The following is a 16,652-nucleotide window of genomic DNA, read 5'->3' as shown; positions in this document are numbered from 1 at the left end:
GCAACCCTCCCGACCCCACTAAGGGACAAGGGTGTAAGAAAATGGATGAATGGATGGATGTTTCATATCGGCTCAAAACATCGACAATTCACATTTCTTCCAGACAAAAGCCTCAAGCTTGGCTGCAGTTCTCCTGAACCACCACTAGATGCTGCTGTGCTGCATTTAGACAGCTYAGATTGCTGCAGAACGACAATGATTATCAGGGTTACAATAAATCAGAATGTTCACTTTTAGGCCAAATATTTTAATAATTTSCAGGTTTGTGKGTAAATATAATAAGATTATATATTTCCTTCACCTCTGATGATCTTCTGAACAAATCGCAGCGAGAAATGAGCAAACAGACAAAAGGTGGCGAGTCATTCGGTTCATGTTTTCAAAATAAGGAGGACATCCTGCGGGCTGTGCTCTGGTYAAGGCTCAAATCAGGACAGGCAGCAGCAGGAAGCCTCGTTTCAGACACCAAATCTATTCAAGGTCCAAACTTCTTCAGTCTCACAAACACAAAACCAAAACTCCAGGATTTGTGGTGAAAATACTGAGAAAAATTTTTATTTAACAGGAATTTAAAATAAAAAATTCTGCAGGTTAACTGTTCAGTTTATTACAAGTGCAAACTCAGATGTGATCAACTCACATTAAGGTGCAACACATGAGACAAACTCAGTTTCTCATATTTATATGTAGCGAATAGCAAAAACGTTAGAATAAAATCATCTATTTGAATAAAAACAAACCCTTTTCCTCCACAACACACTGAATTATTAATGTTTATCTGTGGAAACAACACTGGGAAAATCTTGACATATTTAATTATCAAACAGAAACTGTTTCCCCTCATATTCAATGTTCAGTTTTTACTGTAGAAAATTTTCTCACAAACATAAAAAATATTTGTATTTGAAACCTTAAGAGTGGATGTAATAAAACCAWTAGTTTCAGCAGTAGCATAAGACAGTTTTCACTGTATGTATTAATGCATATTAAGGTATATTTGGTGTCTGCACTATTAAAATACTTAGCTATAAATGTTTTTAGAGGGTTTCTCAGGAATCTGCAAATTATAAATCTGCTTATTTTGTAGGTAGTTGTATTTTAAAAAAATAATGAGAACATTTCTGCCAAAAACGCTAAAAAATTTTAATATTAATCTCAAAATTTTTCAAGAGAAAGCAATGAAATTCCTAAGCTTGAAAAGTTAAAAAACTTTCTCCTTTTCTACATTTACACATAATATTTGTGAGTTGGTTTCTCACAAATTTKTAACTTTTGAAACTCAGAAATTTCCAAGGTTTTTCTGAACAATTTCTGAGATTAATCAAGCAGATTGTTTGATACATACTTCTCAGTCTACCAGAGCCCAGGTAAAGATGGATTACCAGATCCATGTTCCGACTTCARAACAAAACACTAAATCATTGTTGGACCCGGCTGGTCCAAACCAGAACTATAGTTTATAAAGTGACTTGGCCTGGTACATTCACACGTCTTGGTGCTTTAACAACATTCAGTTTGGCTCCTAAAACATCCTCAATCTTATAGTTTGGTCTCATAACGGTCAAAATATTTAATCCGCTCTATTTCTAGTCAKATATATGACGGCATATCAGGGCCACAAAAAATAAATTCTGTCAACAAATATCTGAAGTCAAAAAGTCAAACATTTACAAGAAAAATATCAAGTTAATCTCTGAAATTTTCTGAAAAAAGCATGGAAATTTCTGAGCTCCAAAAGTTTAACATTTACGAGGACAAACTCAGAAATGTGTAGGTTAATCTCAGATTTAAATGGTAAAGAAAAGACCTGAAAATTACTAATAACCAAAATTTGAAAATTTTGAAAAAAATAAAAAATAAAAATAAATTTTGAGATTAATCTCACAAATACTCAAGAAAAAAACTAGAAAAATTCTGAGCTCCAAAAGAAAAAAATGTTGGGATTAACTTTATAAATGTTCCAGAAAAAACATGGGCACTTTTGAGATCCAGAAGTATAACTTCTTTTACTTTTGCAACTCCGAAAATTTCTAAAATTTGAAAACGGTAAATTTCTGAGATTAATTTCAAATCAAATTAATGTGAAACTCATTATGATTTACTTTCTCATAATTTTTATTTTACTTTTGGAGCTCATAGTTGTTTCTAGAAAAAAACTTCTGGCAATGTCTCTTTTTTTTTAATCTAAAACTGATTGATCTAAAACTTTCTCCTGCAAATATTGTAGTTTTGGAGCTCAGATGTTAACAAGACATTAATCCAAACATTCTGAGTTTTCTGGCAGAAATTGACTTCTTTTCTATAATATCCCAAACTAGTCATACTAGTCATTGTAAATATTTGATCTCCTTTAAGTCCTTTTAAATTACTGCGTTTTGTTTGGGAAACGGTTTCAGGCAGTCTTCAGGATGACGGCCATTCCTTCAGATGCTTCATTCATGAACAGGTTCTCCAGATGCTGATTTATTTTTCTCAGTAAACGAACCTTCGTCTTCACGAGCAGCCACAGTTGTCCACCACCATGGACGGGATCTTCCCGTAGATGATCTGCTCCTTGCGGTTGAAGTAAAGCATGTTTATGGGCGACATCTTGGTGGGCGTGCAGCAGGGCCCRGCGGAGCCGCGTGGGTTGGCCTTGTTCACCAGGTGTGCGTGCGGATACTGCTGCAGGTGGAGGAACTCGCACTCCCCTGAGCAGTAGTTGGCGCGGTAACGTTTGGGGGCGATGATCCAGTCCCAGCCRAACTCCTCGAAGTCGACGGTGAGCGGGTAGCGGCAGCAGCGGGTCTCTGAGGATTCCTCGTCGCAGTCCAGTCCGGAGTCTCGCCGGGAACGCTTAGAGCTGTCCAGGATCTTCACTTCGATGAACGGTTGCTGGGGGGAAAACAAACATTTTAGACGCCATGCAGGAAATTACCAGATTAATCTCTGAATTGGACAAGTCAAATCAGAAAGCTGGATGTCAGACTTTGGGAGGACAGAAGTTGAGTTTCCATTACAAAAAATCTTTGTCAATATTTCACTAATGTAAAAACTCAGAAATTTCTGAGCTCCAAAAGTTTAACATTTACAAAAAAAAAACTCTGGAATTTTCACATTAATCTCTGACATTTTCTGGTAAAAATATGGAAATTTATGAGTTCTAAAAGTTTAAAATTTACATGAAAGAACCTTAGAAATTTTGACATTAATCTCTCAAATATACCAGAAAGAATTTGGCAAATTCTGAGATCAAAAAGTTGAACATTCACCAAAATAACTCAGAAATGTTGAGATGAATTCCAGATATAAACATTCAAGAAAAAAACTGAATGTTTCTGAGATCCAAAAGTTAAAAAAAATTTACTTGCACATGTCAAAAAATTTCAAAAAGCTGAGTTTCCATTACAAATGTGAACAAAACATTGTTAATATTTCACCAATGAAGAAAAATTGCAATTTAGCAATTGCTGAGTTTGAAAATAACACAATTAAGAATCACATCTGTTAACTATTTATTTGGATTAAGCTATTTTTATCAAAAATATGAAACTTTTTTTTAACAAAATTTTAACCAGCTGCACTGAAAAGATACAAAACCTTACCAAATGTTAAGTTTCTAGTGCAAATATTTTATTACGTTTCAGCAAGCTATTGGTGCTTGTTTAAAGATAATAATTCCTTTTTATTGATGAAAAATTAATAGCTCCACTGGCAGATTATTTCACTTGTAGGAAGGGAAAAATATCTTACTATAAGTGAAATAATCTGCAAGTGGAACCAGTACTTTTTCATCATCAATATTAAGGATCAATATTATCTTAAAACAAGCTGCTGTATCTTCCTGAGAATTTACAAGTTTTGTCTTATTTCAATTAATTACTGCTCTTAGGGAGTTGTTTCTCAACAAAAGAATTTTATTTGACTCTGTATCTTCCAGTTAGCAACTAACGGATTACTAAATGAGTTGATCATTTCATTAATGATCACTACTGAGACGTGAATGAACCGGGTCTTCTCACCAGTCCCTCCTCTCCAGGCTCTGCTGATGTGACGGCCAGGTCTTCTCCCCTGCTGCTGAAGGCGTTGATCTCCAGGCCGTAGCTGCTCTCCGGCTGCCGCAGCCAGGCCTGCAGCAGGGACTTGATGTCGATGCTCTGCCAGGAGCTGGCTCCGGCCTCCGTGTCGACCTTCAGGGAGCGGACCCGGACCCGCGTGCCGTTCCCCTCCCTGGCCGGCCGGAGGCGCGACACCTGCAGGAAGACGGTGGTGACGGCGAGGGACGACCGCAGGTGAACCCACAGCTGGGCGCTCAGGATGTTCTTAGGCTGGATCTTTGGACTGAGACTGAACAGGCAGTGGGAGGAAAGCTGCTCTGCAGGGACGGGACTGGCTGGAAGAGACAGAGGTGGGGAGAGGAAACATGAACTGTACTGAAGTAAGAGCAAAATGGAGCTGTATTTGGTAAAAACAAATGAAAAGTGTGACTAAAAATATCAAAAAATTACATCATCAGATGGACCAAAATATACATCTAAGAGGATATATTGTTTTAAAACTATGAAAATAATTCATATAGATGGGCAATCAGGGAGACATAAAATAATATATATAAAAAAATTGCAATATACAGTCAGGCAAAAGAAATAATTTTCCATATCAATTTCTTTCATCTTAAAAAAATAAAACCTCAGTATAGTTAAAATGTAGCTCATTTTATCTAGTTACATTTACTTCAATAACTTTTTTTAAAAATGTACTTTTATAGTATTTTTACTGCGCTGTACTTTTTACGTTTACTTGAGTAATTGTGAAATATTTCTATTCTTATTTGAGTAATATTTCTGATGGTTTTCTACTTTTTGAATAAAAATTCACCAGACACAGACCTGCAGTTTTTGTTAAAGTTTCAGAATTTTTTAAATTTTTTTATTAAAACTGATTTGGAAATTTTTTTTGTTTTCTTATTTGAAATTATTGTAATTTTGGTCCTTAAAATAACAAAATTACCACTGAACTTTACTTTTAGGTCCATCTGATGTACTTTTTAAATATTAAATGATTGATAATTTGATCAGTTTGTCAGTATTTGACTAACCTTTTTACCAAAAACCTTTTCCTACTACTCTATTGACGTACTGCCACTCTTACTCAAGTATAATCTACTCGACTTTCTGTTCTTAAAGTTTTCATTTCTGCTCTAAATCCACCTTTACGGGATCAACGCACAGACTTCGTTTCCCCCCCACTTACGCTTCGTTGCCATGGTGATGATGGTCTCGGTCGTGGCGTGCTCCTCGTCCTCCACCCGCGGGTCGTACTGGTCCAGCAGCTGCGTCAGAGGCGGCGCCTTGGGGATGAGCTGGCGGATCATGTCCCGGCTGATGTTGGGCGCCTGCTCCAGCCGCAGGATGCTGAGGATCTGGGAGCGGATGCTGTGGAGCCGCAGCTGCTTGCTGTGCTCCCGGAAGTCGCAGGCTGAGCACTGCTCCAAGCTCTCCGCCAGCAGCTTGGAGGTCTGGTTCATCTCCATGGCGCGGCCCGCAGACAGGACGGCGGCGAGGGAGAGGAAGAGGAAGAGGAGCATCCTGCGGAGAGGAAGGAGAGACTGACTCTGGATTAAGGCTGGACTCTGGGCTTTATGATTGGCTGCCAAAGGACTTTTTTTCGTGAAAGTGATTTTTAAAGAGGCAGAAGGAGTTTTTAAATATTCAGTGATGGGATTTTAAAACATAGAGCAGATTCATTTGCAGAAGTGGAACTCCGGAGATCCTGAGGAAACGTTTTCCACCTGGCAGCAGGGAAATCCTGGATCTTTCTCCAAAGATGCCTGAAGACTTCACTTCTCCTCTTGGAAGTTAAATTTCCTGATTGAGGGATTTCAAAAGTACAGCACAGTAAAAATACTCCTAAAATGTTTTTTTTCTCCAAAAAAGTTATTCGCATAAATGTAAACCTGACTATAAAACAAATTATCTTAATAAATACTGTACAGCAAGCATCTACAGAACATAAAAGTTTCCAAACAAACAAAGAAAATTGATATTTTTCTTATATGCATAAGTTTAACATTTAACATTATTTAACATTTAACAACTTGAACTAAAATCTGACCATATTCAGAGATTAAATCATAAACATAAACAGAGCAGTCGAACCCACTTACTTACATTTTTATGTCAATCCAAAAAGATATTAAATATTAACTTTTCCCCCCTCATTTCATGTAGTTTCAAACAATCTGCCAGCATTTTATTGTCTTAAATTCAAATTTTTTTTTTTAGTGAAAACTTTACTTTTTAAGCCAGTAAATGAGGGTTTTTGTAGCATCAGAACTATTTCTTATCAGATTCTGCACAGATGATGAGTGTACTGGTGAGGCAGGATATTAAAGTAATCTTTCCTCATGAAATACTTTAATTTATTGGAATAATCCAGGAGCAGAAATATTTTCGGAGTCACATTTCAGCTCTCCTCTGCCACCTGCTGGTTCAACTGGTCACTGCAGGTTAACGTGTCTTCAAACATTAGCACAGCAGGACTCCCTTTACACATCTTTTATTTTAATTTTATTATCTTAAACTTCCAAAATGTCGTCTTTGTTTTGAAGGGTTGGTATCGTTTTGGTGGTCTACTCAGAGAAACTACCCATTGCATCCTGGGAAGTGTAGTAGAAATGCATAAGTCAGAGTTGATCAAAACATCAAAACAGTTGTGTTTTGTTTTTAGAGTAAAATAAATCAGCCACATAGAAATCTGTCCTGACATGAAAGCACAGTGTAAACATGCCCCAAATGTTAAATTTATTCTATACAAACGTTTTTCTCAGACGTTTCATTCATACATGACCAGAGGCTGTTGGATAATTGAAAAGGCTGGTTGTAAAGGAAGGAGCTGCGTCACACCCACAGATCACCTGAGCTGAAATATTCCCGGCCAGAGGTGCGGCTGCAGCTGCAGGGCGAAAACGTTCAGGTTTCCAGTTCTCTCAACTCACAGCCTGATAGACGACACCCAGGGTCAAAACGACCAGAACTACTTTTAAAGTAAAATGAACCAAAGCCTTCAACTATGTTTTATTTTTAAATCCTGAAGTGTCTAATTAACATCTTCCATTAATTTAAGTTTAATTACAGGCATCATGTTTACAACAACAAAACTTCATATCTGGATTTAAACAAAAATGTTTCATTTTATTTCATAAAAGCAAAAAGCAGGATGCATTTTCTTTACATTTCATTAAAGCTGTTGGAATACAAAATAAACTGAATAATCACAGTTACAATGGGTTTAATGTATTATAAAACATAATGGAAAGATTTAATATTTTCTAATTTCTTTTCTTCTTTGGTCGGAGCGTGATCAGCCTGTAAAACAAATAAAGGAAATGTTAGTTTTTCCATATCTCATATTTTTGTTGTTTCCATGTCAGGCTGAACAGACGGTTCACATAACTAGTTTTTATTGATTTATCTGTTCCCATCATGATGCGAAATGATATCTGAATGTCACTTCCCGATTGGCTCAAAGTTCAAACACTTTACAAGAGGAATCCCTATCACGTCTGTTTTTGAAACAAAAATTAGCCGCCAGAAGAAGCAGATTTGTCGCTCATTGCTGTTGATAGCGGTTGTTGTTTGTGTGTTAGATTTAGGAGCGTACCAGAAACACGAATACGAAAGTTCCGGCTTGGGACAAAAAACAAAACAAAAAAAGTGTTGATATCAATGTATTAAATTGATAAAAAAGTAATTAGTCTTGTCTCTGAGGAAGAAAGATAAGAGAAAAAAGAAAGTGGCTAAAATACAGCTCAAAGTTGGATAGTTAAGAGAGAAAAGCTGGCTGAAAAAAAAAATCACCTGCTTTAACTTCTCTACCAGCGTCCACCACGTCCACGTCCACGACCATGCCCATGCCCGTGGTCATGCCCGTGGCCATGACCGTGGCCGTGGCCATGCTTTCGGTCACCACTGCCACTGCGCTTCCGTTCGCGGCTGCCACTTCGCTTACCGCTACCGCTGCGTCTCTCAGGACTGTGTCTGTCCTTGTCATGATCACGGTCACGACCACGGTCACGGTCATCATGTCGGTTCCGGTCGCGGTCATCATGTCTGTCTTTGTCGCGGTCCCGGTCATGGTCCCGATCACGATCATCGTGTCGGTTGCGGTCGCGGTCCCTGTCATGGTCCCGGTTGCGGTCATCATGTCGGCCCCGGTCTTTGTCCTGGTCATCGTCAAACGCAAGATCCAGATCCAAGTCAGATGTGCCCTTTCCCTTGTTCCCCTGATCTTTGTTGTCTCCTCCATGGCGGCCATCTTGTCCATGGTGTGAACCATGACCCCCATCGCCTCCGTGAGAGGGCTTGCCCCCCGGTTGGGGGCCCAGGTCATAGCCTGAAGGGTGGTTATCTGAGAATGTATCAGTAAAAAGTCACTTTCTAATTTTAAAAAAATATATCCTAAAAAATACAGAAATGAGTTTTATTTACCAGAGGTGCCGCTGAACATGTCTGTCTCTGCTACTGATGATCGGTTGGCAACTAGCTTGTAAATAAAAGAAAACAAGGTGTTGGCCTCTGGTGTTACAACGAAACCAGTTCAACAAGAACCAGGGATAATTATAGGCTTCAGATTTTAGTGTGCAGCACCAACATGACATCTTAGACAAAGAATCAAAATGTAATACTGAAATGTTCCAGCTTAACAAAAGCAAACTTCTTTTCCCTTCATATATTCAAGCGTAAATGAAAACTTTGCTTCCACATTGAGCTAAAGTTAAGAATTTTTCAATCCAAGAAAACATACAACATTCCTGGCTTCATTAATGCTGGTGCAGAAAGAGCTAAATCCTTTAATTCAACAGATTTATCTAAAAACATTGAGAAACTGTCCGACAATGGGAAAATAAGAGAGTACTTACATGATGTGAACAGCAGCCGACGGTTCTGCTTTCTGTCACTGAAGAGGCGATGTACCCAAAATCAGTGTGGGCTTTCTGGCAAGACTGGATTTTTGTCCCGGTGAGTCACTACTTTTTGTTGAAGGGGGAAGGCTTTTCCATGTGAAACACAAATTTAAAAATAATAATAAACGCACATGTTTCATGAGCAATCAGACTGAACATGTTGCTTTAGAACTGTATCTATGGCAAAAGCAAATAACTTTCTCAATAAGATGCATGCCACAACGTGTATCAGTGGGAGATTAGAAAAGCTATGTCAGAAGTTAGGCAAACTCCAGTAACAGTCAGAAAACACCATGGAATATTTGAACCAATCAGCTCACTGATAAGAAACCAGGAAATTACACCAAATCCCCAGTTTCATTAACCTTCAGAGAGCAGAATGTGCTGAAAGGGGAAAAAAAGAAAACATTAATTTTGTTCATTCATCACCAAAACCAAAGAAATCTACAGATATGTCAAGCTGGCTAAATTACTACACTGTAAACAACAAAAAAAGTCTCTAATTAAACACCGACAGCTGTGGTTGCCAGAATTTTACCGCATTTATATGGTAAAATTTGTACTATTATTATGCTATTTCTGTTATTTATTCATAAAACCACATATACCTGTATTTTATTGTAAATCAGAGACGTTTTCTTTTGCAGTGTAGTTACTGTTGGTTGATCTTTGTGCATCATAAAACCTTTTCTTCTCAAATCTAATACTGGTTTCCTTCTCTCACACATCTGATTCACTCCACAGTAAAGACTAATGTCCTTAAGAAAGTTCCTAAAAACAGGCTAGTTAGCAGTAAGTGCTACGACTTAATAATATTAATTATGTACTTGGTGTAAAATCGTTTCCCACAATCTTTACCCATAAACGAACCCAACTGCTTCACTATTAGACACTTTAAACTCACAAAGTAACCATGTTTAAAATTTGTTAGCATCCCATAGCTAACTAGCTTTCCTGGATATTTTTAGAATTATGGGTAAACAGTAGTTTGTTTTCACAAAGTATTCAAGCTAACTAAACACTCTGAATATTTAATAACTATAAAAAGTCCAAACTGCAAACAAGTTGAAAAGTTAGCTTCATTTGCCAAAAAGTTTGGCAACCAAAGGCTGAATAGTGTCTTACTGCTTTTACTATTGAATACTAGTTAACGTTAAGCTTAGTAATCAAATAAAAAGATCTATCTTAGGTTTATCTGTCTGGAAAGTATGTTTAATACCTGTTTAAAAGTTATTTTCAAAAGGAACTTTTAATCTGACATGAGATTTATCAGAACATATATTATAATTTATAGAATATGACTGTAGTTCTGTACAGACGCAAACTATTTAGCAGGCTCTGGCTGACAGCAAGGTTTTTGAATAAATACAAAAATGGCTTGCCATAAATGGCTGGAATAAGACTGACATTATTTGTTTATATTTGATATTCTACGTTGAATATTGCAATGAATGTGGATTTTCTACTGTGGCAAAAACAACAATATAGAGGATGTGACATCAGTTTGAGAGCAAAAGTAAAACAAATAAAGTTTATATATTTTTCATACTTTTGCTTTGGCTGATTTGAACTCCAGACATCGAGCTGATTTAAGCCCCATGCCCAGCTTTAGGTCTCCCTGATAAAAGTGAAAGAACAGACCTTCAGACTGCATGTTTCAACAGACCCACCAAGAGTCTCTTCAGGAAGAAACACACAGCAGGAATGGCACCTGAAGTTCTTCATGGACTCCTTGAGTTTTACTTTAATGCAGAAAATACCTGCAGAAAATCCAAAATCCTGTGATTCCTTCACCGATGCATTCATGTCATTCTCTCATTGTCCCTCAGTGTAAATATGTTTGTGTTTCCGCTCAGGGGTAAATGAGGATAAGATTGGAAACTAAGGAGAATGTGGAGGTTCTTTCTCTCACCTGATGGTCCGGTGGATCCAGTTCGATTGGGAACCAAAACTGAAACATTTGTTAAATTTCCAGCTGCTGCGGTTCACTTTCACACTGAACTGGGTCAAACTAAAGAGTATTAGGGCCATGCTGATTAAAGAAATTAATTAATGAGACATCATAATGAGAAGAAAGTTGCACGAGAGTCATAGTATTACGAAAATAGTTATATTACAACTTTATCTTTGTAATATGACTTTATTCTTGTAATATTCTCATTTCGACTATTCATAATACTATGACTATGTTCTCAAAATATTGCAATTCTCATATTCTGATTTTATTTCTGCAATATTCCAATTTTATTCTCATATCCTGGGTAAAAGGTGTTCAAAAAGTAGAAAAAGTTTGCATTTAATACTTCCAAAAAATAGTTAAAGCATAAAGATTCAATGCAAGAATAAATCAAAGGATAAATAACAGATAGGGGCCCAAATTAACTGAGGTCAACTGAACATAAACAAAACGGACCTACAAAGATCAAAAGGCTGCGGAAACACAGGTGGAGTAACATAAATCCACCACCAGAGGAAGGCACAACAAAAGAACAAACATACAAAATTAGCTGAACAAATATTAAAGTGACAAAAATAAATAACTAAACTATTGAAACAACAACGTCCCCCCATCATTTTTTAGAAAGAAACAATAGTTTGTTCCAGGCTTCCTGCTCCAGCTGGTTTGTTGGCAGGACCTCAAACAAAAAACAACTACAGTGTGCACCCACTAGAAAATATGTGTCTAAATGAAAGGACTAACTTAAGCATAAGCTGTAACTAATTAACTATAACACCCACTGTTTCAGCAGGTTCACATGGAGAATGTGAGTGAAGCGGCTTTTACCTGGAACAGAGAATTTGAATGTTAAAGTACCAGCTGAGTCATATGGAGGATGTCTACAACAAAAGATGAATTTACTGACCTTCAAATTATTCTGAAACGTCTGGAAAAGGTGTTGAAGGTTTTGTAGAGTTGGGCAACAGAACCTTTTGAAGAAAACTCATCTGACTAGTTGAAAAGTCTGTCAGGGAACCTGTTATTTTAAAAAGAGATTAACTCCAAAAAACCTACAGAAAGACACAGAAGAAAACTATCAGGATAAGAAAGTATGTGTGTTTTTGAAAGAGCTCTTTGAGTTAGCTCTTAAAATATTAACAAATATACAGATAGTCTATTGACATGACAGTACAATCTGAAAATCAGAATCTTTAGCTTGTGCTCAATAAATATCCATGTTGAGAAAAAAAAATGAGGCTAGGTTATATGTATTTTGTATGATAAGAACTTAAAAGTATTTTAGATTCATCAAGTCATTTTCTATCCTTGAAGATACAAAACGACCAAAACAAAACCAGAAGAAAAAAACAACAGGTTGGAAGCACGACCAGACAAGACTTTTTCTTGTCTGGAGCAAGTGAAGATCTGTTGTTCTTGCTTTCACAAAGATCAAACCCAATACATTTATGTAGCCTAACGTCTCATGTGTGGAGTGAATCCAAGATCTGTTCTTGTTGCTGTGAAAAAAGATCAGGCCACCTGTCTTTATGTAGTCTACTGTGTTTTTCTAAAACTGCACAAATTAGGTAAATTGGTTAAAAGTAGCCTTAAGTAATGCCTCATGTTGAGGATTCTTGTGACAATGGACATGAGAACTTCCCTTTGAGAAGAAGACTGTACAAATTGCTTAGCCTGGAATGTAAAGCCCTGTGGCCCGTCAAGCTTTTAAGACACTGGGTAAACCCTGACTTCTGTCTATATTTCTTTGAGCTGCTCTTGGTCCGATCCCTTACCTAGGACCCATTTGACCCCACCCAGATTCATGAAGCCCCTGACAGCTCCTAGGATCTCAGGGACACTCAGACCCCTCCACCACGATAAGGTGGCAGCCCACAAAGGGGAAAAATAAAACCAGAGACAGTTATTAGCTGATCAGGACAGGCCTGAAGGTGTCAATCTAGAGTTAGATCTGGCAGTATGAGCTGGTATGAAATGGAAGCTGTCAATAAGCGATGTGTTGGTTCTGTTGGAGGAGAAAAGACCAGATTGGATGAAAAGACAACCAGAACCAAAACCAGTCCAGACCCAAGACAAGACCCAAGACCTGAACAGACAAGAAGCAAAACCAGACCCGTCAATACATATTTTTCTTGCGTGCAGCAAAAAAAAAAAGATCTGTTCTTGTTGCTGTGAAAATGAATGACTACTTTTATGTAGTCTACTGTGTTTCTCTAAAACTGCACAAATTATGTAAAATGGTTAAAGGCAAACCGTAAGCAATGCCTCATACTTAGGATTCCAGTGGAGAGGAATAATTTCCCTTTAACAGTAAGACTTATAAAGCCAAAATACTTATGGTTAAGAATGTATAAACACCTTTTCACTGAGGAAATTTGAAGGTATTTGCGGTTTTAAATTGACATTTGCAATCAGTATAAAATAGAAATTACTAATTTAGTGGATTGAAGGCAAAAGCAGAGAAAAAACATTCTGTCCACTAGGGGGCGCCTTAAAATAAACTCTTTAGATTTGAAGCATAAGAAACAATGTCCTGAATGCTGTCCCTCCAGAGTCGTTTCCTCAAACAGGCTGAGGAGGTTCTTTGGTTCAATGTTGGGTCACGGTGCCGTTCAGGTGGGAGCTGGTTGGAGTCAGAGGCAGATTACAGGATGACCAGCTGTCCAGAACCGACTGAGTGAGACCGGAGAACCCGGCAGAGGAGTGGATTTCCACTAACAGTCGGGATTTAATTCTATGGGGAAAATGAAAACAACAAAAAAAGAAAATAGTTAGATTGATAATTTATATCAATTATTAAAATAAATATTAGCATGAATGTAATTAACTTTAATAAAAAATGCATTAATGAAAAGATTACTCAACAGACAACTTCAGTGACTTCTGAATATATGAAGAAGTCGACAGCTTCTTTGAAACTCCATCATTTACCTGCAAATGAAAACCAAAAGCAACTAAATGTTCAGTTATCATATAAAATTCTAGCAGGAAACATCTAAAAAATTCTCAGCAGAGTGAATATTTAAACTGTCAACAGATGTTTTTCCACCAATAAAACAATAAGTCATGATCTGCAGGTTTTTGGACTTTTAGTTTCTGGTTTTGACCATTTATTTATTATTTCCTATTCAGTTCTTAGTTTATCATCATATCTTATTGTGTATTTCCTCATATTTTTAGTTACTTTTATTTCTTGTCAGCCTTCTTGGTTCATTAGTGTTTATAATTACTATTTAGGTGCTTCCTTGTTGTGTTTCTGCTTTCAGAAGATTTACATTTTTCTCTCTTCATTTCCTTCCAGGTATTATTTAAGTTTCTCTTAGTTTCAGTTATTTTTTCCCATGTCATGTCCGCTCCTAGTGTCTGGATCCATTAATCTACTCTCTCTCCAGCTGCTTCCCATTTTCTCTCTCATCACTCGACCTCCTGCATGATTTTAGCATTTTAGTTTATTTCTAATGCAAATATCTTAGTAGAGTTGAAATGAGACAAAACTAACGAGTAACTTTTCAGTGAGATATAGGAGCTAATTTTAAGTCAATAATTCCTAATTAAATTCAAAAAGACCAGTTCCACTTGCTGATGACTGAATTTGTAATGTGGGAAAAATTGCTTGATGTTGTATAATCTGCCAGTGCAGCTAATACTGTTTGATCAATATATAGGAATTATTGTCTTAAAACAAGCTTTTATATTTTACTGGGGATTTACTTGTGGCTCATGTCCTAAAACCATCAAACTGAAATCAGTGACAGTTTTTAAGCAAGTTAGATAAATAAAATAGAAGATGGTAAAAGATGATAACGTTGTTCCTCATATGAGCTGGACTGTTAGGAATGTTAAAAATGAGGCTCCACCTGAAGATGTTCAGATTTGTTTTATCCGGTTCTTAGAAACATATTTTATGTTTTAGTTTAAACTCAAACATTTCCTGATGGCAACAGTTCCTCAATAGTTTAAAGCTACAAAAATGAATAAGTACAATTAAAAACAGAGGCGATAAAAAGCTGAATTAGAATAATGCTATTTAAGGTTTTATATTTTCAGATACAGGGGACTGTAGTAGACACATTTTTAATATTTTATTTCCATATTTACACTGAAAATTACCCCTCTAAAAGCTTAAGAGGTTTAAAAATGCTAAAGCATTATTTATTGTGTCAGCAGTAAATATTTAAGACTAATCAAAAACTACTGATATATTTTCAAACTTGAGTATAATCTCTTTAATCTACTAAAGTGATTTGCATAAAAGGAAGAAATTTGCAATATTTAAGGCTGAATGTGTCTTCAGAGCTGCAGGTGTTTCACCAAGGAGGAAATTATTTCCCCGACTTCTTAAAAACATTTCTGTTTCCTGGGTCGGAGCATCCTCGTGTGAAACCCCTTTTCCTAAAATGAAAGTGAAAAAATTTGGTGAAACATTTTTTATGAGGGTGTGCTCCAAATCCACCTGCATAAAAAGAGAGACACCAGTAAAAGGCTCATTGATTATCTGGAGTCGGGAGAGTTTCTGAATCGACCAACAAACGGTAAGATCTGCAGCTTTTACTGAGGATTTAATCAAGTTTCAATTTTTATATTTATGTCTTACAGTTTCAGTTGGGTGGATCATTTAGTAAAAATTAATTTGACTTAAAATCTGTGGATAACAAATATTCTGTTAAAAAAAAATACTGTGTTGAGGTTCCATCATGACTTGGACAAACAAAAATGACTGGCCAAGGCCGGAGTTCAGTGAAATTTATTATGGTTTTCTTCAGGTGAACAAAGAGGAGAGGTGCAGAATATGTACAAAGTACATCGAAGGCAGGTTAAAAACAAACAGCAGCATTCAGTGTGACTTATCAGGAGTTTAACCACAGACTGACTCCCTGTGGTGCAGAGGCTTGACTTTAAATCCACAATCACAATTAGTTTTTCTGCTCAATTATGATCCCCGAGGATCATTGCATAAATTACATTTTTCACTAAAGGTTACAAAAAGCAAAAAAAAATGAGGTTAGTTAAGCTAATTAACACAGAAGGAACAAAGCTAATAAAGGAAACTAAGTACAAACAAATTTGTAGATATGTGGTAAAACTTTAATAATATTGAACATTACAGAGTAATTAACCAATATGGCAAGACCAAAATAGCAATAATCAACACAAGGAAATCAACTGAGTATGGCAAGTCCAAAACGACAATGAACAGCAGAGAAATGAGCTGCCAATGAAAGGAATTAAAATGACTAACAAAAGACAGAAATGAACTCATATGACAAGATGTAAACACAAATTAAAAAGATTAAGAAGTCCCTTTTAGGACTACAATTATAAAGGTCCGCATGAGTATCTTTTTACATTTTTGGATGCTGCAGTCATTATTAGGAGCATTCCAGTGTTCTTTACATCAATAAAATCCTTATAATCAATATTTTCCAGGTTTGTATGCCATTAATCAATAATAACTGATTAAAATGCTTAAATGTGCAAAACGCTCACAGGAACTCCATTCGTTTTATAATTTTTTGACATATTTTTGTAAATATGAAAAGTTTCCTAACTTTATTTTGCAAACTTGTCAATACAAAAAAGTTGCACACACGTCTTCTAAACCAAACACAATTTATTTGGAGTTTTTTCAAAGCTTAGTTTCAAAGTTACAGCCAGTTTTCTAAAAACAAAAAAAACGGGGGGGGGGGGAATCCTTTTATCAGTGCAATCAGAATAAAGCCGTGCCCAAGACACAGTACACATCAACAGTAA

General features: G+C 36.5%; 1 protein-coding gene across 1 annotated transcript; it reads right to left on the bottom strand.

Moving 5' to 3' along the window:
• Positions 1 to 1,865: 1,865 nt before the first annotated feature.
• LOC103457777 (growth/differentiation factor 8-like) lies at positions 1,866 to 7,166 on the bottom strand. Its single transcript, XM_008398172.2, has 3 exons — positions 5,233 to 7,166; positions 4,002 to 4,372; positions 1,866 to 2,874 (listed from the first exon to the last, which is right to left on the bottom strand). Exons 1-3 carry the CDS (start codon positions 5,564 to 5,566, stop codon positions 2,494 to 2,496), a joined length of 1,086 nt encoding a protein of 361 aa, XP_008396394.1. The 5' UTR covers positions 5,567 to 7,166; the 3' UTR covers positions 1,866 to 2,493.
• Between the last annotated feature and the right edge of the window lie 9,486 nt (positions 7,167 to 16,652).

Source organism: Poecilia reticulata, linkage group LG2 (assembly GCF_000633615.1).
Source record: "Poecilia reticulata strain Guanapo linkage group LG2, Guppy_female_1.0+MT, whole genome shotgun sequence".
Taxonomy (NCBI): Eukaryota; Metazoa; Chordata; class Actinopteri; order Cyprinodontiformes; family Poeciliidae; genus Poecilia; species Poecilia reticulata.
This window is presented reverse-complemented; position numbering and strand designations above follow the sequence as displayed.